At 47.9% G+C, this 25478-nt stretch overlaps 1 protein-coding gene across 3 annotated transcripts in view; it reads left to right on the forward strand.

The window, feature by feature from the left end:
• Mitofilin (inner membrane mitochondrial protein mitofilin) overlaps positions 1-23984 on the forward strand; it is a 56010-nt gene extending 32026 nt beyond the window's left edge. For 2 of the 3 annotated variants that reach the window (XM_076520571.1, XM_076520572.1), the window contains 4 exons: positions 4179-4337; positions 10855-10958; positions 11449-11636; positions 20380-20825. In XM_076520571.1, coding sequence (XP_076376686.1) covers positions 4179-4337; positions 10855-10958; positions 11449-11636; positions 20380-20587 — 659 coding nt within the window. In that variant the 3' untranslated portion in view covers positions 20588-20825. Of the gene's footprint in view, positions 1-4178; positions 4338-10854; positions 10959-11448; positions 11637-20379; positions 20826-21269 lie in introns of those variants that run through there. The other variant, XM_033466455.2, reaches the window with a different exon arrangement.
• Positions 23985-25478: the final 1494 nt, after the last annotated feature.

Raw genomic sequence — 25478 nt, forward strand, 5'->3', positions numbered from 1 at the left:
GGCCGAACGATTTCCGCGATCGAAACATCCGATAAAACGCCCTTTTTTTTCGGTCACGAGTATATACGCGAATTTCGTTCTGCAAATATTGACGCGGAAATATCTCGAGGAAACAGCGTTTGTTAATCGTGGAGAGGAAGCATGCGCTTTATCCGTGGGCTGATTTTGTTCGACGCGTTCGTTCGAAAAATAATATTGTCTCGGGAGACTCGGTTGTTCTATCTAATCGCGAAGGACGCGAAACCGCTGTCGTTTGTTAACGAATTTTCACGCGTTCTCTGTATTATAGAACGCAGATATTTGACGAAACATTATTGCTGGGAAGATCGTGGCGAAAACGTGTCAGATGTTCGGGAACGCCAATTAAACGGGGTCGAAGCGGCGCGCGACGTCCTCCATAAATTTCATAGGGGCAACGTCAAAGGGAATAACACGGGAAAAAATTCCACGTGCCCGGAATCCAGCCGCGAAACCGATCGACGGCGCGCAAGATCGATGAATTCCTTTCTGGCCTGGGCCGAGATTCGATCGTCGCGCCGTGTCGGCTCTGAATGCCGCGGGAAAGCTTCCATGGCGTTCGCGAGAGAAACAGCGAGAGAGAGAGAGATAGATAGATAGATAGAGAGAGAGAGAGAGAGAGAGAGAGAGAGAGAGAGAGAAGCGAGGAACGGAGGGGTGGCACTTTGCGAACGAGGTTACTTCGCGAAAGTTATCCGGATTGACGTGTATAATAAATCACCGGGGCAGGAGCACTTGATCCAGATAGATCTCGTTTTTCTTGCGGGCGACATTAACGACAGGCTTGACCGGGGAACACCTTGCCCGGGTTAGTCGATTTGCAGTTCATCAATTAGAAATTGAACGCCTGAAACTGGTGGAGCTTGTTGTTTGATCGTCTAATCGGCCCCGAACCGGAAACTGAGCAACGCACACGCTTGGATCTCGGGTAATAGCGATCCGAGGACTGCGGCCGCTCGGTTCAAATTTTGAAGCTGCGAACAGGCAAGGATTCTTTCGTATTGCTCCGTAAAAATAACAAGTATATATTTAGATGTTTAGAAAATTCAAGATAGACTTTGACAATGGGTGACCAGTTCTGGTAGCATCGATAGCAAATAATTGAAAGTTTCAAAGGTTGAGAATCAATTTTAATAAGTTCCCGGAGCTCTATTTGCATTAGAACAATATTAAAGGGAAATATTTACGTCCGACCGCGTACGGAGTTGTACTACTTAACTCTATGCGGCGCGGTGTGTTGTATGCGAGCTTGCATCACTTATTTGCGTCTGACCATACGCGGGACTCCACCACTGCACTGGCGTGTGTTTATTTATCTGCAGAAGACTCGCCGAGGTCGCCAATAAAAGCAGAAGCTCTCTCCGTGGGAGATACCAGGCTAGAAATAATACGTTGTTACGACTATTTCTTGCGTCGTTCTAATGCTCTGGATATTACAATTAAGAGAATATTATTCTCTAAATTTGTATTCAGAGTTTACCCGTTTATCAGCAGATCCAGCAACGTTCCTAATCTTCGTACAATTTATTTTACCCTTGTTTTTGTTTCATTCCACCGTAATCGAGTTTATTCAACGTTCGTATCTTAATGAAGCAGCGTAATAAACGCCCACAGTGCAACTAGCAAACAATGCGGTGCACCGCTCGCGCACCAAGCCATCGATCAATCCGCAAAAACTTTCGAATTTGTTTCAGGGTAAATAAAACTTCTCTAATAATACACGCCCCCTCCATTCTGACACGCAGGATTTATGTTTCTGTCGCATCTCTCTCGCATGTTTCCCTCAGAAAAACGTTCACCGGAATGCGCTGATCGATGCGTCCCTTAAAAAGAACGAAGTATCCGCTCATTATCAAGAAGCAGTGGGGCACCAAGGAGGACAATAAGAATGTCCATTAGAGTGGCTGTCGCGTGGAGACCGATAACGAAACATCGTCCTGAAACAGTTCGCCGGGTCGAACGAGAAAACGATGAAGCTCGTGAAATGCGTGAACGAAAGTCGAGAGGTCGAGAGAGACAGAGAGAAAGAGAGGGAGATAAAGTGTCTCTCCGGAGACATTTGTCAGGGCACAGCGTTCGGAGGTTGCGACGTGGTATCGTCATTGTATCGGTGAACGAAGAGAACTTCGCGAAGTTGGCCTGTTCGCGAAGTCACTCCGCTGCCCTTTTATTTATTTCGCTCGGATTCTCTCTCTTGATTTATAGGTCGGCCCTTTTTCCCACCGAGTTTCCTTATTTTTCTCGTAATACCGGCCCGTCAGGACCACGAGTCCTTCAATCGACGGCCGGTGTCGTTTCCCTTCGAGTTTTATGACCGATCGTTATTGTCGTCGCTTCTTCCTCGTTCGTTTCGCGGAGTTTTGCGGCCGTCATATTTCACCCCACCGCAGGATTAAACTGCCGCATAATGTCCCACGATTTTTCATTGTGCGCCGAGAGACATCGTTATAAATAGTTTTCTTTAAAATGCACGGCCCGAATTACCGGGAGAACGGGCCCGATATCACGCTTATAATAGCATCTGTTTCGTTGCAGGAGTTATCGCGGTTTTTAGCGATCCACGGCTACCATTTTCGAGCTTCCAAGCTGTTCAGATAATCACGCGAACTTCTAATTGCAATTTCTGCATTTTCTAGTTGGCCCCTTAACACCGCGCGCACTCAAAATTACCCTAGAAATTTAATTTCACCTCGGTGTAATGTCATTCGCAATATATTTTTGCTTCTCCTCCGCGTTAAAGCAGCCGATGAATCACTTAAATTTTTCATTCGCCTGTAAATTTTTCAGAAACTTGAAACTCACTTGGCAAATTTCATTCGACCGCAGTGTAATTTAATTTGCGATACATTTTCGCTTCCTTTCTTTTTCCGCTCGGTCCTTGGCATTTTTTATGAACAAAACTGACCCAGCCTTCGTCCGACCACAGAGTAAATTCATTTGTATCGTTTCACATGTACCTCTTTTTCTTGAAAATAGCTCCGGGATTTTTTCCTCGATTTCTCGCTCGACCCCGCGCCGTAATTCGGGAGAATTGTTAATTACGCGGGCGTGTCGAAACTGCGAAACTTTCCTCGTTTTCCTGAAAGTTTATTTTCCATTTGCTATCTGAAATAGATATCTGGACGAGGCTCGGTCAAGGTACAGGGGACAGCAAATCGAATTCGAGATTCGGTAAGATAGAAAAACTGGGTTATGGGGGATGACACGTCGACCTGATTGAGTTTTGGCTTCGCGGGGGATTTTCCAAGAGATTATTTGCTATCCGACGATCGATACGGCCTGCCTCCCATATTGATAGATCAATGGAGGCTGATAGTGCATCAATATTCCGGGAACGGCGGCGAGTAAAACCGAGCCCCGCGGAATATTCGCCGGTGTAAAATGTTCTCGCGTGATCTTTCCATACGAAAAATCATTTCGAAATCGAAACGAACGCCGCGACACGATCGAAAAGCTTCTTCGTTAAACATTTCCATTTTCCAATTGGTGTCCGTTGATGTTACGAGAACCAACAGCGTTCCCGACACTTCGGAATTTCGCAGTCGGTACCCAGAGCGTCGAATTAAATTTTCCTCCGTCGAACGTTTCTCTCGCTCGGTTTCTGCCGCGATTCCACAAAGTCCGTCCTTCGACGCGGACCCCATAAAGTCTCTTCGATTTCGCCGGCATTATCGCCGCACGCCACCTGCCAAAACGTGTCACAACGAACGTGACCTTTTCGAGCTGCCATTATTTTATGGTAGGTATCCCTTCGATGTCCCGCGAAAGTGGCGCGGCGGATAAGACCAGGATAATGCAATGGAAGCGACGGAGCTAAAGTGCTTTTAAGTAAAATTCTATTTTGCGAACTGCGACGCGGCGAGCAAAGACAGTTCCCGAGACAGTTTCCAGCGAGCGTTCTCGAACTCGAACACTTCCGAACGCTTCGTTCGGCGTCTGTTATCGTCTCGAATTAAGTTGCTTCGAAATCCCGTCGCTTCGTATGTTCTAAATAACGCTTGCAAATTCAAATAAAAAGAAACAGATTCGAGATAGCAAGTGAGATACAGTCCCGTTCCTCAGTCTTATGTTACGATATATTTTTCGTTTGTTCGGATTTCTTAAGGTTAAATATTACTCGATTCCGTGGTAACACGAAACATCGCGTTCTCTTGTTCCAGCTCGCATCGAGGAAGAAAGGGGAGCATCGAATGCACAGATCCTCTGGTCAGCTTGTCAAGCTTTGGCTAGAGCCGTGAAAGCCACGCCAGCTGGTACGTGCGCGGACAAGGCCATCAGGCCTCTGGAACCAGAAATCAAGGCTGTCACCAAGGCGGCACGTAAGTAATTTATCAGTTATCACGGCATACCATGTACCCGCGTTCGCAACATTTACAGGGTCGTTTCGGTTGTCCGTGTCCGACCATAGCTAAATATGGCCAATTCCACTTGTCCAGTCACGATTGAGTTGTACCACTTGATAAACGCTTGGTTATACACCTATGCAAATGGTTCACGTTTAACCGCGACCGAAGCGTTCGATCGTCATAGGGTTAAATAAATAACGAGTCGAAGCTTTCAGGTTAAATTCTGAGGTTCCGTTCGCACGGCTTCACTGATTTTGTCTTCTCTCATTTGAATCCTCTCTGGATCTGAAAGTTCTTTTTAACGAACAGCCAGTCAAAAGCTTCGAGAGAGAGAGAGAGAGAGAGAGAGAGAGAGATTTTACAAGGTTCCTCTTTTTATTTACTCGGCCGTATGATTATCAGCTTTTTCCACGAGCGTACGTCCGATATGGGAATTAGTTGCGCGTAATCTGTGAGCGCGTGCCCGTCTTTGACATCCGGCTGGAAAACGTTTCTCTGGAATTGACAGTATTTTCCGATCTGTCCATTAACGCGATCGTAGATTAATATTAACTGATATTATATAATATCGGTTCCATTTATGAGGGTCGGGCCGGGCCGGGCCGGGCCGGGTTTTGAAGCCACCGAGGTTGCGGTAACCGCATGATAATCTCGTTCCACTCCCCCGTCGCGATACAATGCCAATCTTTGGGGGGATTAAAGCTGCAATCGCGGAGGTATCGACGTATCGGAATTCCTCGCGGCCAGAATGCTAAAACGGTCGACGGTTCGTTGGACGCGAAAGCTTTGAATGTTTCGCGCGCGATAAATACGCGCTGAATCGTATAAATATTTCATCGGCTAAAGTGGAACAAACTCAATCGCCGTGGGCGCGCACTCGTTCGGCGGTTTCCGTGTGAATCGAACCGATCCTCGAGAAAAAAAAAGCCAACGTTTATTATAATCTTAATAGCCCCGTCGAACCATCGTCGTTCGTAATTTTTATAAACATTTCTACTGCCCGCGTATTCAGAGTTATTCGATCGTTTCGTACGCGCACTGGAAAGCTTGTAATCTTATTCATAAAAAATTAGCCGACTCGGATGAAATTGTAATGTCGTAATTCTTGTTTAATTAGTTAAGGAGTTCGCGTTTTAAATAGCACGACTCTATACACGAACAGAAATCGATCAGTGGTAAGACCACGTTTTTGGCCAGACATTGGTTCAGGAATAATATAGTGCAGATAATCGCTAGGTTTATTAATAAAAATGTGAACGACTGGACAAGAAGCAAATGGCATGGACCTAAAATGACAGGCAAGAATGATCAAGCAAAGTCCTCAATGGACAAATCAGAAATAATTGGCAAAAGGATTAAAACGCAGTCGAGATACAAGTAGTATGAACCCAAATTGACAGACAAGAAAAATAAGTGGTGCATACCGTCGGGCCTGGCTAAGTAGTGCAATCCGTTGCGGATCGGACAAGAACAGCGACGAAACAAAACGCTACTTTCTCAAGCAGAGTACCCAGTTTCCAGAAAAAAATATGATGTTTAAACGCGCACGTGTAGACATTTTGATAAACGTTTGAGTAGACAATTTCGCCGTATAATGGCGCTACAAATGTAGCAAATGAAACGTGTTGCGCGCAACTTGTTCGAAAAACAGGGCGGGGTGAGGGGGGACATTAAAACGAGCGGTTTGCGTTGGCGCGTTCATCGTCTCGCCGGCATTACGACGTATTAAAATTCGCGTGGTCGACGATCGTCGTTTACACAGCCGTCATGCGGCCCCGCAGATAACAATATAACGCGTTATAATCACCGTAAACACGGGCTCGACTGTCTGGGCCGACCGCAATCGTCATTATCACTCAGTCACGACGGACAATCATTGCCCTAATATCGCGCGGCCGAACAAAGAGCGAGGGTGGTCCCCCGGTCCCTTTGCCCTCCCCCCCTTGACTCCCACCCTTCCGAGCTCGCGTTCCGTTTTCATTTTACGAGTGGCCCCGCGGCCCCCGCGCCTTATCGTCCTACGTTCGAGGAAATTTACGAGCTTTTTATCTTCCGACCGGTGGACTCCGGTGGCATCAGAACGAAGCGCGTAAATCTACTCGGCGTGTGTTCCACAGCACGCAATGAATATTCGGGCCCGGTAATGCGGCCGTTGCGCCGTGAAAACTCATTAACCGAGCCGCTCGCGATGAATTAAATAGTCCTCCGTCGGCTCGCCCGGAAGCGGAAAAACGATTCCGAGGACCGTTCGTTGATTGCCCGCGCTGTAGATTCTGGAGGCGCTTTGATGGACGGCGACAGAAATTGTTGCGCCGTTAATGACCGGAATTACATCTCGTTATCGTCTCCTCCATTCGAGGGAGGACTCGTTGGACCGGCTTTGGACATCTCGATACTGCTCCGCGGGTTCTGATTAGTATCTGACCAAGGTTCGTTCGAGCTACTTCGAAACACTGGTGTATCATTTTACATTCACTGAAATGATCGAAAAGAGAATAAATTTTTACGTAGCACCCGCGTCTTGCAATCTCGATGAAAGCAACTTTTATTTTGCTTGCAATGAAGATTTCTATTCGCAATGCAGTAATGTCTCTCTAATTGACGCTCAGATTGTCCAGGAAAAATGGACGATTTGGGAAAAGGAGACACGATTATTTGAGCCTCCCGGGTAGTTTCTATAGTCGCCGATTGTTAACAGTTATAAAAACGAGCCGCTCGAACAATCGTATCTCTTCTTCAACAAATTGTCCATTTTTGTGCACAATCTGAGCGTCAGTTAGGGAAATATTACTGTAATCTGTCTTTGTACGAATGCTGTCCCGTTGTTTAAAGTCGGATTAAACGAAGGTTCCAGGAAATGTAGGCGCGATAAATGTATATTTTCTTTTTCTCTTACGAAATCGTTGAAATCGAAAATGTCCTAATCTTGTAAAGTAATTTTGGGGAAAATGGTACGGCAGTGGGTTCGTCCTTGGCATTCAGTTTTTGGGAACGGCGATACTTATCTGTTGGGTAAAACGAGTTAGTTACGCCTTGATTACGCGGAAGCGGTCGTGGCTGACAAAGTCCAGGATTATACTACTTAACTCTGGTCGACTATGCACGGCCCTCGTACTACTTATTCGCGTCTGACCACACGGGGGCTGCGCCATTTTCTGCTGTTTGGCTATGCATAGAGCGTTGCTAGTCGTGCGTGTCCGCTGGGCTATACTACTAGAGAATTCTATGTAGTTAATGTCTTAAGGAAACTTTTTCGGCACGTCGGAATTGCGGCCGACCGTAGACAACGGAATTACCGAAGGTTTCAGCTGTCGCGAACAAGACAGAGGATCTTTGGATAAATTTCAATCTTCGTATTTTATTTCGTGAAAATTTCAGTCGCAGGAAAATATCTCGCGGAGCGAATAAAAATATGAATTTTTAACGATATACAGGGAATAAAGATTCGCGACTCGTTAACGTCGAGGGAAATACATTTTATCGGCGCAATAAAATTCTGGTCCACGCTTGTACGCTGTAATCGCAGCGATTCTAAACGGCCACTAATTCCTCGTAATCGCGAGCATAAATTATCCGCTTGAAATAGTTACCTTTATAGAGTAATAACATCTTTTGAAATAGTCCGTCGTAATTCCGTAGCCCCGAGGATTTCGTACCGCGATTCTTCGGAACGATCGTTTTTATCGTTTCATAATTCCCGGAGAATTCTCTTCCAATGAACCGTAAATATATTTGTAAATACCGAGCGTATAATTCATTGAAGGGATCGCAGCGCGGAGAAAATATTGTTACAGTCCTGTGTTTCAGTGTTCCACGATATTTCGAGAGGGAACAGAGTGCCGCTCTCGGCCGCTTCGAAAGTACTCGATAAAATATTTCCAGTGTTAAAACGTCGCGCGGTGTTTCGAAGCTCGAAAGCGGCCGATGGAGGAGCTTTCGAAAAAAAAAATAAAGGGCGCAACCGGAAACGTTCGAGCGGAGAAAAATTCGGCCGACCCTCGACGAACGGTTGACACGATTAACCGAGCGTAGCGTCGCATAATCGATGCCTACGGTAAAAGATGGAGCATAGGCCCTTTGGGATCCTCCGGTGAAATCGTTTATGCGCGGTCGGCCGCGATTATGTCGTAAATCTTCGGCGATTTCTCGCTCTCGAGCATTCTTTTCCGCGTCCTTATCTCCCGGTCTGCGGAATTAAAGCGATCCCAGTGATTGTCGACGATTTCTCATGCGGAACTTTCGCGGAGCTTCCTCGACGATGCGATAAATACAGGATGATCCATAATGAGCGGTTACCGTCGAGAAGATGAGTCTGCATCGGGTGATAAATCGACGGACGTGTAATAAAATTCCTCTCCGGCCTGGCGAATGGTTCTCATAAATTTTGTAATACGATCTTTCGAGCTCTTTGTCGGTTAGTAGCGGATACGGTGTTGCGGAGAGGGCAACAGATGTTTCGGATAATGGAAATCTAAGCTGCAGACAGCCGAAGAGATTCATGCTCTTCCGTATTTTATGCTGGCCGCGGAATAATGGACCGGTGAAGCCGTTCTATGCTACTTCCCCGAACTTTATTAAGGCTGCGCTGTTTGTGTCCGATCGCAGACGAGATTATTCGACCCGCGTGCATTTGCAATTTGCGATCTGTTCATAGCCATCAGTATTTTGTATACATACAGTAATGTCTCTCTAATTGACGCTTAGATTGTCCACAAAAATGGACAATTTAGGGAGAAAAGATACGATTATTCTCGATCCTTGCGGTTCATTTTTATAGTCACGAATTGTCGACAACTATAAAAACGAGCTGGAAGGCTCGAATAATCGTACCTCCTCTTCCCAAATTGTCCAGTTTTGTGTTCAATCTGAGCGTCAGTTAGGGAGACATTACTGTATATTGTACTTAGACATCGCGACGAATAGGATTCTAGCGATCGATTCTGATTTGTGTTTGATTCGGATTCCGTGATTTATGTTTCGACGAAAGAATTGCACGTATTTATACCTTTCCGGATAACGTTTCTACGAGCAACGTCTTACGAGCAATGTTTTATAAACAATGTATCACAAGCGATCGTTGAGAACGATAGAATTATTTTCTAAGCAGGGTTTCGTACGAAGAATAGATTTCGATTTATTTCCCGCGATACGGAAATGATAAATGCAACTTGTGCACAGAATTTATCATCGCAGTAACGGGCGCAGTTTAAAAAGCACATTCCGCGGGTACCTGCGACGAAGCAAGAACATTCTTGTGCAGTGAATATCCCGTTGAACCTGGAAGCTTACGGCGCAATCGCTCGGCCAAAGGGCCGCGATTCGCCGAAAGAATACGCAGTTTGTATTGCTGTTAAGTTTTCCTTGTCGCTGGTAATGGAGTACGCGAACCGTGCTCAAAATGGAGCAATACATCCTGAAAATAAAGGAACGGTAATGCCGCTGTCAGAAGCGTGAGACGTGGTTTTAATAAAAGCGCGACGGTTCGTTCTATTAAATCCGTGTTTTTCTACTTTTAACGCCGACTGGCCTCGTCCCGGCACAATGAAATAGGTTATTTAGCTTTAAAAATAGGATTGCAGGATTTTCAGTGACAAATTCGCTGGACGTTTGGTTTGTTCTCGGGCACGATTAACTTTGCGTCTATCGTACACGATTAATCTTTCTTTTCGTTAAGAACGCGGTTCGAGGGGATTACGAGCGAAACGAACCGAGTTCTCGGAGCGCAGGAAGCGTAGTCGCACGCGCGGCAGACGTACAACGCTCGTCGTACGTTCGCCAGAAATTCTAGCGCAGGCCACCGGACGCCGGCGTAATATTTGGCATTTAATTAGGAGGGATTCATGTGACCGTATAAATTTTATTTCACGCGGATCGCATAAATGAATAAATTTGAACGTTGCCGGTTCCCAAAAAGTGTTTAAAATTCGCGTGTCCATTTATCACGTAACCGGTTCGCGAAATTGCGAAGTAATGTATTCCGGCGACGTAACAGCATCTGGTGTAATGCAATTTGTTTGGGGGTGGGGGTGGGTGGGGATGAGGCGACGGTAATGCTCGATGTTAATAAATTCTCTCCCACGGAATTTCCATGCCGTAAAATTGAAGGACAATTCCTATTCTTTCGACCGCTTTCCCGCGGAGGATTGCGCCGGAGACGCCAATTTGTAAACATGACGCGCCGTTCCCACTATTCGCCGAACGATCCCCGCGAAATCCGACGAAACGAGCAATTATGCATTCGGTTTCGACGCAAACTATTCCCTGCTGTTCATCCTTCCGACTCCGAAGGTCTCTTCCGAACGGCGAAACATTTTTATTTTCTCCGTTTCGACGGAACAACCAGGATTTTTACAAAAACACCGCCGTTGCACCGGTATCTCCGTATAATGTTTTACGTAATTTCCTTGGGCAACGTTGAAACATTGAAACGTGCCCGCATGGTACTTGCGCGAGAATCTTCGACGAAACTGACTCCTCTATCTGTTTTCAGCCAAAGAGGATCCTCTGGTGCTAGCAGCGATCCGAGGCATTCCGGAAGAGGCTGCGAAGAGAGGGGTGTTCCCGGAGGACATTCTGCGTGCTAGGTTCCTCAAGGTAATTTTATAGTAACCGGTCTCCTCGACCTTTGCCATCTGTGAACAAACTGAATTAACGCTTCAGCGTTGGAACGATTTTTGCCTATAGCAGTGGTCGGCGAAATTGCGCCATTTTTCTATCAATTCCAACGGACAATTCTCCCGTTTCATATTTTCTACCAAAAGCTGTAACATCAATTTCGATTTAACTTCGTCGCCGTCCGCGAAACCAACGATAAGATCGGCGTACTTGTCGAATAGGAGATTTTTCTGCCTACGACCATTGCATTAACGTAAACGTGATTTTTCGCATCGTTTCGCAAAAATGTCCGTTTCCCGGCATATCCCTCGAGATTTTCTTCTAGAGAAAACAGATCGAAGCAACGGCTCTTCCAAGCGTCTTGTCGTACGTAGAGCCTGTACTCGGGCCACCGATTGGCCAGGGACGATAAAGTCGATTCGACGATTTTTCCGACGCGAGGAGTTTACGAGGTGGAAAACGTTTTCAGGTGGAAGAGGTGGCGAGACGATTGGCCATGGTTCCTGCGGAGGGCGCGTCCTTGCCTATCTATATCCTTAGCTATCTTCAAAATTTCTTCATGATCAAGAACATCCGCAACATCCCCAAGTGGGAAATGGAGGACAATCCGATCGACGTCAGCGGGCTCACTACTTTCGACATACTTCGTCGGGCCAGGTAAGAATTCTACTTCCCTGAAATTTGTTTGAGAAATAATATAGTCGAGGTGATTATTCTCGAGTCTTGCGGCTCATCTTTATTTTGATCGCAAGCCGAAGGAAAATTAGGGAGAATTTACTGCGCTCGTTTGATGCGCGGTCGAAACGGAACGCTTCGACGCAACGCTTCCGCATTTCTGCATAAAATCGACGACACTTCGAAAATATCATCTTCGCGCTTCGATTACAAACCGCAGCGGTATAAATTGCGAGAAAGATACGCACCCGTCCCTCGTTGTTAACTATTTACCGTTCGAAGCGTACCCTACGCGTCGTAGAAAGCGTTATCTCGCGCGGCTCTTAACATTTTTGTTCTTCTTCGAGCACGAAAAAAACGCGCGGTATCAGCGTTTAGGCTCGTTTACACGGGTGTTCCTGCAACGTCACACCGTTGTCGCGACGTTAACTGCGTGTACACGGAGTAAATTAGAGCGCGCCGCAGTTCACCGCTCAAAAGTTCCGCCCTCTCCTCCTCTGTCGGCCTTTTTTTTTCCTCGTTACTCCGCGGCGATAAGCGAACCTGTATTCGAGATAATTTTTACACCGTTCCTGCGAAAGTTTGAAAACGTTCCAGGCGAGAATATAATTCGCCAATATGGCCGCGTGTTCCGCGCGTTACAAGCAGATCTGCGATCTTGCACGTGCCGATAAGAAACTGCAATTTCGCTGATTCGACCGATAGGTGGTCGACCCTTTTGCCTCGAAGGGATTCTACAGAGGGTGCTCCGCGAGTACCTACCGGTAGAATACCGGATCCAACGTATTCAGAATTTTGAAAGAATTCTTTTTTATAAGTACATTTGTCGCCCTTTTAGCATGGCAGAAAAAAGTTCAATTTAGCCGATTAAAAACATCGTGCTCTCGAGGAACACGAGGAACGCGAGGAAGCGCGCCCAGTCGTTCGTATTCTTCTTTCCGAAAAGAATCAAATTTATCGTTGATCTCGAACAAATGATCGATCGTTTTCGAACGGCGGCGTGCCCATAAACAGAGCGGAGATATTTATGGCGTCTACCTCGCGCGTGCTTCCGAAGATTGGTCGCCCATTTACGAACTCTGTGTGCGCAGTTTGTCTCATTGTCAGTTATCCGAGAATTGGCAAATATTTCGTGGAAGATAAAGGGCAGCAAACGATCGTTTCGAACGACATTTCTGAACCGATTTTGGAATAGATAAATTCAAGCGCCGATAGTCTCGTTCAGATTTCACGTTTAACCCTTTGCGCTCGAATGGCGACTCTGAGGCGCCACTACAAATTGGTACACTACTTTTCAAAATCATTCTAAGAGCATCAGACTCTTTTATACTTAAAAAAAACAACTATTAAAATTGCATTGTACTTGCCAATAGGCTCAATTTCATACGCATGAATCGCAATAAATTATATAAAATAGAAATACTGTGGATCAGAAATCATGTTTTGGATTTCGAATTCAAATAGCTTCGGCTGCAAAGGGTTAACCTGGTTTTAGAAATCTTTTGGAAAATCACGATTTCAAGGTTAATTCAGGTTTTTCAATCGCATCATCGGCGATTCAAAGTTGGTCGTGGTTGGAGCGCGGAATAAATTTCCGCGTAATTTTTACTGTGGAAAAGTTGTTGCTCCTTTGGAGGTGGTGTCGTCGACACCCGACGAAGCTGCGAACCCGAACGCGTACGGCGTACAAAGAGCCAAAGACAATGCTGTCATCGAATTCCACATCAGTTCAGAAGGAGGGACAATCGAGCGCGAGGAAACGAGCCGCGAGAGAGGCCGTCCCTCACCCGGAAAATTAATTTCCTCGTTGCCGAGCCTTTTTTCCCCCCCACCGTGTACACCTTTCACCCTCTAATTAGCAGACGCGTGGAGTCTCGATCAGTTTCCCGTTGCGACGACCCGGTTTTACAGAGTCGCCGGGGCACAATCACGTTTTACCGTGTTAACAAGAGCTGCCGTGCTCTTGTTCGTCCAGCGCGGACTTGCTCTAAAGCGATTTAGGACCGACACACACTGCCGGCCAGTCCCCGGGCCGGGCACGGTCCAGCGAAATCCTATCGTGTCTCGTATTACCGTGCTATCGTGTTCCGGGTCCGATCAAATACGTATATTATTAATCGATAATTATATATGTATATACTAGGGTATTTCCTCTTGAAGCAACGACGTTCGCCGGTGTACCTTTGTTCGTTAATAAAAAAGGAGAGGGCGTTAGAATTGTCACACGAACTGTAACCGAATCTGCAACGATCAGCGGAATAAAATTCCCGCAGAGAAGTCCGGGCAATTCGAAGAAATTTATTTAACAGGATTTACGAAATCGCAATTTATCGCGGCGAATACAGATAGAGACTGCGCGGTTTCTCGTACGATTTATAGGCCCGGATGCGCAATAAAGCACCGCGGAATAAAATATTCAACGTTTTTGAAACGCTTATGAAATTACGGTAACGCGTGATATAACGAAGTGGGAATCGCGAGATCGAAATTTGTCACGGTGATTAAAAATCAAGATAGCGGGTTCGCGGCACGATTTAAAGTTCGTGCAATTGAAAGGAGAATTATTTAAAGACCGTCCCTTATTGTGATTTATACGGCATCGAATAAAAACTCGCGCGAGATAAAAACATTTAATAAATTCGCCGCGCTGCCGCAGATCCGAAGCGATTCATTTAACGCGGCAGGGTGCGCGCGGAACTAAAATTTATCGCGGCGAATGAAACTGAAGACCGCGAGCAACGATGAAGATTTGTGTTTCTTTTTTAAACAGATAAAAAATATTTAATTCGCTTTATTTAACGGGACAGGAGCCGCGGAAGCCGATTTCGATTTCCTTGCGAGACTGGACAATTAAAGGTCGGAATTTTTCCATCGATATCATTTAATTTGGAATAGTCGCGAAGTGGATTCGAGGGCTCCGGAGTTTCGAACGTTTACGGGAATATCGGTCGAGCTGAATTGCAAATTGCTGGTAAATTTTAATTATTGGCACTGGTCGGTTCGATCGGTCGCCTTGAGAATTCGTTGTCGGGAGTTCTCGCGTAAAATGCCGGCGGGCCGACCGCCGCGTTGCGGCCTGCAGATTTATCGGACCGGTATCGCTCCTGACGTCGAACAGGAGGAAAAAGAAGCCGCGGAATGCATAAAGAACTAGACGGCGGCAATGCGGCTGCAAATATGCATATCATAGATAGAGGGCGGCGCGGCGGGGAACGGGGGACGGGGGGGGGCGGCGTCGTTTCAACGTTGGAGAGATGAAAAAATTCCGTGAATATGCGTCGGACTTACTGGCTTAACAAGTACGCGGCCGCGCACTGGGGCCACGCGAAATAAACCAAAAAATAAATAAATAAAAAGAGGACCGCGGACGCGAGTGTGCCGCGCGCGGAATGCCGGTGGATTTGCATTTGGCATGGTGTCCTAAAAACCCTGCTGAATCGTGGAAATTATGTGGAAAAAAAGCAGCGGGACTTCGGAAAATGACTGGCCGATGGGACGAACGTGGAACGGAATAACCAAACAGAAACAATTGTGACGGAACGCCTACGCTGGACGGACGGCCGATTATCATTATACGCGATGCGCGCAAATTCCCGTTCTTATCGAATCCGCGGAGTGTGGGAGTAAACTCGGTTCACCCCGGCGGCTTCCAGGTTTTCTGTCGCGCCGTTCGGAAACATTTGTTCGCGGAGATCCATGGTGTAACGACGTAAAATCCATTGCATCGTTTTCTACGGCAAAAAGTCTCTTTATTTTATGCGGTTTGTTACGACGAACGGGTCGGCGTCCGCGAGCTTACTTCGAATCGTTCTCGACCGAACGAGGATACCCCCCTCCCCCTCCCCTCAGAATATCGTAATTACGAGGCATAAAACCGTCAAAACTCAATGACGTTGAACGCGATCAACGGACGCAGAATCCACCGCGAAACCAAACACCCAGGGGGCCTCGAATCCATCGGCGTACAAACCTGCGAATCTAATCAGCGCCCTGCATAATGAACGAACCCGATTTTCCGGTAATCCGTGGGTGCCCGTGGGCCGATAAACAAAAGCGTCGACTGCCATAGGAACGCGATTTTCTTGTTCCGCATTGTTCAAGCAGCACGCCGATACTGTACAAACTCACGCGAACTCTCGATCGTTTGCTCCATTATTCGACACCGCAGCCAGAAACTGTTGGCGTTCGGTTTTCATCGGTAATTAAATTGCTCGTTCCAATGTTTCAAGAATCGGTCATCCAAAATTTTTAGACAACGACGACCCCCGTATTCTGTCTATATACTAAAATGAACCGCATCCCAGGCAGAGGATCCAAATCGAAATTTAACTCTTTCGTCAACAGTGCTAGTCGATTGAAAACTTAATCATTTCGAATCTCTCTGGTATTTTAAACTCTCCAAGACAAACGTAAATATATTAATTTAATTGATCAAAACTATTAGGAGGTTCTTAAGAGATTTTCAAGCGTCGATCTTCGATTTTAATCAAAAAAGTTGAACGAGGTCGTACGCAGGTCGCAACACTGTTTCGAACGCTCCGTATAATCGAGCTTCGCCAGTCTCGCAGGATTTTTGTTCCGTTTCCACGCATTTCCCGGCGAACCTTATGGCGGACGAGGATAGCGAAGTCGGTCGTCGCCAGCATCATTTTTTGGCCTGCAAACGAGGAGATAAGCCGTGAAAAGCGCGACGCGGGGGAGGGCGGGCCTCGCGAACCGGGGGACCCCGGCAAATGACTCTGTTCTTTGTCAAGCTGCACGTGACGGATATTACGGCAGGTGTTTTCGTCTCTGCCGGTCGTTCGGAGATATTGCCTCCCCCGCCACCGTACTCCTCGGGATCCCGTAAGGATAATTTATGGGGTCGTCAGGGTGCCGAAGGCAGGGGAGACGAGACCCGGGTCGGGTCGCGTGACTCGAAAACTGTCGCTCGGCCGCCGGTTACCGGCACGAGAAAACCTTCCTCTAATTGGACGGCCGATCGAAACGCGACGGCCTCTTCAGCGTTCGAGTGGCCGGCTAACTCGCTCCAACATTCTTTTTTACGCCGGTAGAGATTGAAAAGCTGACGTGATCGGCGAGCACTGGAATTTCGGGTGGCATGTCGAGTCGACGAAGCCTCGTCGCTCGAAATATTTCGGCGTCACGGATAAATCTGTATTTAGCCGGAAACGGTTCTCCGCTTTAAAAAGCAAGTTTTCGAAGCGCGCGATGATTTCCAGGATGCCGTAACGCTCTGGCAGGTCCTGGCAGGTCCCGGTGCCGGTAGATCGTTCGTTAAAGCAAGTAGCTTGCCGTTGGCCGGGTATCGGATATCGCTAATCGCGCGCGAGGAAACTCGAAGCCGGTCTCTCGGTCTCTCGGCCACTCGAGCCCCCTCGCTCGTCCGCCGAAAAACATCAGTCGACACCTTCAACCCCTTCGAAACTCGATGCCCAGCCTCGTATTCGTGCCGCGGGATTATTAATTGCGCGACGAGAGCCGGTCGACCGTAATTTTCGACGGAGGCCGTGCTTCGACGGCGAATATTCGGCTCTCGGAGAACTTCGGGTACGCCGTGTTTGATGGATCGCTAAGAATCTCGGGGGACTGTCCTGCTCCAACGAATTCGCCGGATGGAAATAAATCGATGCTCGTTACAACGAACGTTCGAAGGATACCGAACTCCGCTGTTGCGACAGAAACGATTCTCGGATCCGACGAATTCTAGCCGAGTGCGAACAACATCGTGCCCCCTCGAGCTCTTCCCGCAGATAATCGGCGCACCTGGTCAGGAACCCCCGGCACCCATTCAGAGTTCCATCAGCGGTCGTTAAACTTTCATTGCCGTGAAAAGCGTAGTTTTTCCGCGGGAGACACGCGGACGAACGGGTCCGATGCCGCTCGCGGGAACGAACACGTACGAGCGCGGCGGATGCACGTTGCAGATTCTTGCGGTCGCGTATAACCCTGGAATTCACGTACACGCGCGCGCGCATACACGGAGCAAACACATGGACGAGCCGCCTGCGCTGGTATGCGTGGACAAACACTCGATAAAGAGATAGAGAGAGAGGGAGAGGGAGAGAGAGAGAGAGAGAGAGGGAGAGAGAGAGATAGAGAGATAGAGAGAGAGAGAGGGAGAAGGACGGAGGCGAGAGGTCTACAAGCCACGGAGAATCGTGAATTTTTTAACCGGAAGCGCACTGCGGTTTGCACAGCGGCCGCAGCTGAGGATCCTTATACGTGACGGAAACCCTTCCTCAATATTAAGGTTTAATATTTAACGGGAGGTGCGCGTTACTTCCGGTCGCGCATCTCGGTCTCCCTGTTATTGACTGTTTCTCGCGGTCTTTTTTCTTCGAGGTTGTTGCAAGCAGATTTCATGCGTTCGTATGTGTTTCGGGAAAATATTGTTGTATACTCAAAACGGTAGAAAAATCGAGGAAATGCGAAGGCAATGTCGCGTTACGTTTCTTACCACACGAGTGACATTATCTTCGTGTAACAATCGCTCGTTTGTCTCGGACCGAGTTTATTTTACTGGTGAAATATGTGCTCGATTAACAGAGATATTTCGGATATCGGGGCTTCGGATAACCGAGGTTAGAACGCGGACGACCATTTTGAAATCGAATCATTCTCATCGTCGCTAACTTCGTCCCAGGTGTAACCGAATTTGGCGGAATCGCGATCGATCGCAGTGAACTAAGTTCGTTTTATTTCGATTCGGCAAGTTACCGCGTTAAACGGTGAATTTTCATTTGGCTGTCCGTAAAGGACCAACGCACGATTGCGCGGCGTTATTAGCGACTCGGGGAGCTTTGTACAAGCTCCCGTATCCCAGCGGGGTGGCACTCGCAAAGCCGAGTGTTGTACTTGCCGCGCGTCCTTCGTGAGAGCTTTCACGAGCTCGAAATAAAACAGAAACGGCACGGAACTTCCCCGAAAGTTTCGCATTTTAATTTGTTCTACACCATAAACCTCGGAACCTAGTTACAGCGAACCTCCGACACCCCGTCGTAAACTTGATTGAAAAACTAAACTTGTTAGCCGATTTCAGATATATCTGTAATGTCCGCGTTAACGCAGCAGTTTCCGCGGGAATTTCTTCGCTTCTGATCCCGCGGTTATAAATGTTCCGTCCAATGTTCGCCGAAAGGGAGCAAGGATTAAACACGGGTCTCGCGTCCACGAATCATTCTCTGCGAACGTTATCTCCGAGAGAAGATACAAATTTCTCCGAGTCCGTCGTCGACCGGCGGACAGGTAATTTGGATGATCGCGTTCCGAAAGCGATCCCGTCGAAGATTACCGAGTATCGGAATCCGATCTCCAACTGCTTGCCGCGTCCTTATTCCTTGACGAATCGTCGGATATTAAAACGGAAAACGAGCCGATCCAGCCGAGAAACCAGCGCGAGCTGGACGAGCTTTCTCGTCCGATAAAATTGCGGGCTTTTCCTTGCAATGACCACGCTTCATCCGACAACCACACCGCTCCCCCAAATCGTCGGCAATTTTATTCTTATATCCCGATCGATCGACCATTCCTTCCAGTTATAAAAGCCTCGGCAACGAGATTCTCATTTCTTAATCTACTATCTTTGCAAATTCTTCTTCTCTTGTATCGTGCGGGAGATGCACAGGGTGGTCGGATACGAATAAAACCGAACGTTTGTCCAGGAATTCTAGCGGCGGAACGTTGGTTCGCGAGGAGTGGATTCGTCTGCTTTGGGGCGTGTGTTTCGGGGACGGTGTATCGACGACGGGCCACGTACGAACTGCGAAACTCGTGCCTCTTTCTGGGAAAACTCGCCGATGTTTGCCGGTGTCTCCGCGCGATAGTTGCTCGAACAATAGTTCTCGAGCAGAGCGGTTAGCGACATCCGGCGCGGTATCGGCCCTCGGACGCGTCGCTTCCGGTGGCGGAAGGGATACAAGAGGTTACAGAAGAGGTTGCTACCCCTCGAGGAGTCCTCGGGCCGCGTCGGGCCGGGCCAAACTGCGAACTTTTTTTCAGCCGCCTTCGGAACAGGGATAATGCAACGTAACGGCTGTGCCCTCGATCGTTTCGGGGCGCGTGAGCGAGCGGGAACAGGGGCAGTTATCGATTAATTGGCCCCGGCCGCGTGAAAAACGGTCCGTTTTTTTTTCTTCGCGCCCGTCGACCGCCGTCGTTAAACGAGAAAACGGATCCACGGGAATAAGGACGATTCCTCGAGCTCCTCGCTCGCGGGAATTAATTAACGAGGACGGCAGTTTCAATGCGAAAGGAATCGGTCGACGCCGCTGCGGAGACACAACGACGAGGGGCTGGCACGGTGGATTAATTAAAACGGGACGCACGTTAATATTCCTGGCGAACGCGACTCGTCCGGGCAACTCTTTCACGTCGCCTTTCAGCTTCCCGATTAATCCGGATCGTGGATAGTTTCCCGATCCTCGGGGAATCTGCGGATATTTAGGGGACGCGTCGTCGAATTTGGCCGATCCAGCTTCGACACCGATTTCGAGACATCCGTACCGCGGATCTCTTCTTTGCGGAACGTTTTACTCTTACGAGACTCTGGGATCGTCGGATTTATTTTTTGCAGACATTCCTGTCGACTGGAATGCGACCAAATTCATCTCGAGACGCGTGAAAATGCGAACAGACTCGGCCATAATTAGAAGCAAATAGTTGGTCTTTTCTTTCGTCGAGGACGCGCAAGATCGAGCAGAGTTTGTCGAGCTTTCTGTTTCAGGTTCTGGCTCGATCGTGGCGATTTCAAGATGGCGCTCAGATACATGAACCTGCTGAAGGGCGCGCCTAGATCGGTTGCCAGGGATTGGATGAACGAGACCAGGATCCTATTGGAGACCCAGCAGGCCGTCGACACCTTATTAGCGTACGCGGGAGCGATCGGTTTGGTATTCCTCGGTGCTGGAGACGCGAAGGTCAGTGCCAACTAAAAAGTCAGAGGGTCGTGCGCAACGAGAACACTGCCAAACCCGAGAATGCGAGGTCAAAATGCGAATGCTAGAGTTGAACATCGTCCAATTGAAACGTTCAACAAGCCTTCGGCAGTCTTTAGGTGAATTTATCGTTTCTCTCGTTCGACTGCCGCGGATAGGTGATCATTTGTATTTTTTGTTATTATTTACAACGACTGGTAGCAAATGGTGAAATACATAGAAATATTTATATCGATTCTGTTGCGTTTTCGTTCACCTTGATTTCTCCGATTGATCGTTCGCTGCTCGAGTTTTCTATGTACGTTAGATGGTAAAAAAGAAAAATACAGGCGTTTAACGATGCTTCGAAGATCGGTCGTTAAACGCCTCCGTTTCTCGTTGAAGTTTGTCGTACATGCTACTACGTTCGCGATGTTAACCGTGACACGATCAAGTAAAATCACTGACCCATTTCGAAGCAGTCCAATCGCTTCTCCGCAACTTTCAGAAGCGGCGCTCCCAAAAATTGATAAAGTACGGCGAAAATGACAGATAATTTACATTTTAGCCGCGCTCGCTTTGTCGCGAATAATGAATCCCAAAGTAGACGTTAGCCAGGAAGTACTGAAACTCGTGGAAAACCGCTGGAATACGAATATCGCGCGTCACGTTCTCTTCGTTGTGCTTCGGACTGTTGCAGTAGTCGACGCAGAAGTAAAAGCTCGCTTCGGGAAAGCTGTCCATCGAGATCAAGGAAGGCGACGCGCTCGAGAAGCACCGGGAGGGACGTGGAACAGACACATACACACACATACACGTACACACGGACACGTGCACAGAGTTAAATAAACAGAAAAGTCACAGATACTCTTAGCAATGCGAACACGAACAGCGAAGGCAGCGAAAGGAGGAGTGGAGCGGCTCGGAAGGACGGCGAAAGAAATATGGAAACAGCTCTTGCACAATGGACGATATTTTCTGCCGCAAGACAAAGATAAAGGGGAGAAGACAGCGCGCCCGAAGAAGAACGACCGAAGTTCGACCTTCCCTCGCCACGTTGATTTCGATTCTCGACGACCGCGAACGCGTTCCTAAGTGAATATTCGGAGAGCGAGTCGGGGCCAGATGATAGATGGACTCGCGCCGGGAAAAAAAGACAGAGATCGTTGCATAAAATGGAGAACGCGTCGATTTCCGTGGGAAATACGCACGGTGGGTTAATCCTGGGACAAAATGCGTCGAGAACGCGGGATACGGGCTTCCTCGCGACGGCCTTCGCTTTCGAGGAAAATGGGCCGCGAGCGCGACGATCTCTTCGGTCGGTGGTTCTCAATACGTACAGCCTCTTCGATCTTGAACAATTTATGGGACGAATTCGATGTTCGCTTCGGTAGCGAGAAGTTGGGTAGCGCAATCGTTCGGTGGTCGCAGTTCAATGTTTAAGCTAGGTATCCGAAGGTTGATTCGGCTTCGCTTCGCTGATTCGTCGACTCGGCAGAGAATAGTGAGCTCGTCTTGGAATCGATTCGTTCGTCTTATTTAGATAATTAAGCGTGCCCGATATATTACAGCGCGAGCGAAGTATTCGGTTGAGAACCACTAAAACGCCAGCCTGGCCGACCAATTAACTTCAAACACCGTTCTCCCAGAAACGCAGCCGCGCTCGAAGTAAATTCATTCCGCACTTTCGTTTCATTTCTAGCCGAACAACGAGTCTCGCATGAAAAATGTTGTATTCTACGTGCCCGGCGTCTCGTTCCAGTCGATTCGAAAGCTACTATCGAAAATTGGCCTCGGCGATACGCAGAATTTAATACTTCTGTTTCGCTCGCGACCAAACAACAACTGTTACGTTCTACGTACCGGGTGTCTCCGTTCGGTCGACCGAGTAATAACTAGCCACACGTTTGTCGCGATGGTTCGAGGAACACTCGAGACTCGTTGTTCGACGAACGAGCGCTGTTTCAGCGCACTCGGAAGAAGGAAACGCGCAAGAATGGGATAAATGGGGCTCGTGAACGAGGCTCGTCGAGGGCCGAACGTTACGGTGCCGTCGACGATCGAAACGAGGCGACGAGGACATCTCCGGGCCGGGTCACTTTCCGTCGAGCGTTTTAAAGGGAAGTTGGACCGCCGCCTAATTTATTTCGTTCCGCGTTTTCCAACGTTAATCCGGGATCCGCGTGCGCCAGCTGGGTCCGCGCGTCCCCTCGTTTCAACCGGAGAGGACACTTTTGAAAAACTATGCCGGGCTTATCGGATCCGAGCGGCCCGCACCGCCTTCTCTGGCAAATTCTCGCGACACTTTCGCGTGTAGCGCGGTGTAATCACGGGGAAAATGCGGAATATTTGCCCGTGTTTTTCGCAACCCTCCGGCGGAGTCGCGCGCGGATTTCCGTGCGGAGAATGTCCCGAAAGAAAATCCGCTCGCGTTAATTACCAACGACATTTCCGTGGCGTGTTGCTCCGTGTCCCTGCAACCATCAAACTCCCCCGAATAATTTGTCCCGCGAGTCGGTAATCAAGCGTAGAGAATGTTACCAGCCACGTTAGACAGCGTTCAAGGGTTGACGGTTAAGATATTTGCTACTATCTCGCGCTTTATTCGTTTAAACATTTTCATAGTTCTTTTCGAGCGATTTGTATTTTGTATTCCCCTGTGAACGACACCGCGGCGCAGCGTCGATGTCGTGTTTTTTTTTTTGTAGCAGCGCATCGAGGCGACGAGTATTCTGTAAAGCAAGCGACCTTTTGTACCTGTCGATCGCGATCCGGCGATCGCGTTACCGCGTGGAAAGTCTGTTCCGCCTGTTCGAACGCGAGTTGTCCGTTGCTCTCGGATCGTCCGGATCCGCCGAGAAACGAAAATGGTGTGCGGTCGGCCCGTCTCAAGGGACGCCGCCTATCGTCCGCTAGCAAATAAATAGAGAATTCGACAAAATAAACGTTTCATCGTTCGTCTTTTCATCCCGAACGACTCGCGAACGATCGTTTCAGCACCGAATCGGTCGAGGCATCGATATTTTCTAGACACGCAGCTGATTCGATCGACGAACTCGGCGCGTTGCCGGTCTCTTTCGCTGTCTTTTCTTCGTAGTACGGTGAAAATTGAATTGTAATTAGATGCGAAGTGGCGAGAAAGACTTTGCTAATAGCTTTGTTTAGAGCGAAATAAAGCGCGGTTAACGGGCGAACAGAATAAAGCATTATGCTCGACGAAGATCATGGTTCCGAAGCGAACGAGGACGATAAAGCGGCGCGAAGACCGTGCTCGTAACTCGAAGCATCCTGGACGCGGCGTACACCGGGGACCGGAGGCAAACGGCTCTGCAGAGTGTGCTCACCGGTTGTAGCGTCGCTTGGAAGCGACCTGGAGCTTCCTCGAATGATCAATAAAGGTTTCATGACTGTTTCAGACTGCCGCTAATGTATATTTTATTGCACACCACGTGTCCTCCTATCCGCCAGTTCCGGCCGTTTGTTCCGTTTAACCCAATCCTATCGTCGCGCTATCCAAGAAGGTGTCGCGTCAAATTGGAGTTCTCCGGTTATGAATAAAAGAAAGGAGGATCTTGAAAAATGCATTCCGAATGAATATTCATGGTCGTCTGCGTTTGAAGCGGATGCGCATTCATCTACGTCGCAAAAGGAATGGAAAACGTGTATGCAAAATTTCGTGACACCATTTTTTTTCTTTACTATCGGATTATTCGAGATCGGATAACGGACGAGTAGAAATTTTATGAAAATTAATTCGGTCGTCTGCGGTAATCGGAACGATCGCGTTCGTCGACGAGAAGATCACCGACCACTTGTAACTTCTGAGAAAATTATCGTTATTCCTGGGAGAAATTGTAGCGCATTCGTTCCGACGTTGGTCGACGGTCGTGGCGTATTTGGAACGGCGTATACTTTGCAGGTTTCCGTTGGAAAAGTCGCCAAAGGTGTGTCGAGTGGGCGAGAAGATGCGCAAGTGAAATAAGAGAGGGAATCAGGAGATAACGAAGAACGGCGATAAACGAAGGCGGCCCCATGAGAATGAACTTGTTTGCGGCGGATGTAGTGTTTTTCTTCTCGGCAGGAAATAATGATAGGAGGAGGACGGTTCCCCTCGGCGACGTATTCGGCCGCGACGGAGGCGCAGCGTCATGATTTCGCGAATAAATCGGGAATCTTGGCTCGCGTAGGAACGAGATAAAGCAAGTTAATCAAGCGTGATGCGAGCAACAAAGAAAACGGGGTCGCGGCGATTCCCGGGCGGAGATAAGCTCGCACCGAAAATCCTCCCTGGGACAGCGCAATTTTTCATGGCCGCTCAAGAACAAGGCTGCCGGTTGGTTTTATGCATCGATAAAACAAACGCCGCGCCGCAGATCCCGCGTTATCCGATTAGATAACTCGGAAGGAGCCGATTGTAATTCAGCCTTATGCGTTTTAACCAGGTATTCTGGTTCCTGAACACCGTTTTACCAACAATATCTGGGCATTTTTCTCATAGGAACTGTTATAATTTTTGCATCAATTTGCCGCGCACACATCTTTGGAGAACAATCGAAATAATACTAAAAACATTATCGTGTTATTTGAGACTGATAAAGTATGAAAAGAAATCGCACGACAGTATTTCAACGCTGTTTTTCTCTTCTAGAATAACCATTTAGGTTGAAATAATCTTTAAAACGTTCCAAATTGATTTCTTGATTTTCAGAAAGAGAAATAATACATTGAAAATAAAATCATCTTAATAATCTATTCGTCCACTTACAGGCGGAGGAGGAGGAGGGGGTGTTGAATAAAACACTGCACAGTGTATCGACAGAAGTTTATTGATGTTCCATGTGTGAGAAAATTCGCACAGAAATGTGTACTTACAATTAGAAATTTAAAGATGGCTTCTGGAGTAACTGGT

Source organism: Megalopta genalis, chromosome 3, assembly GCF_051020955.1.
Source record: "Megalopta genalis isolate 19385.01 chromosome 3, iyMegGena1_principal, whole genome shotgun sequence".
In the NCBI taxonomy this organism is placed as follows: domain Eukaryota; kingdom Metazoa; phylum Arthropoda; class Insecta; order Hymenoptera; family Halictidae; genus Megalopta; species Megalopta genalis.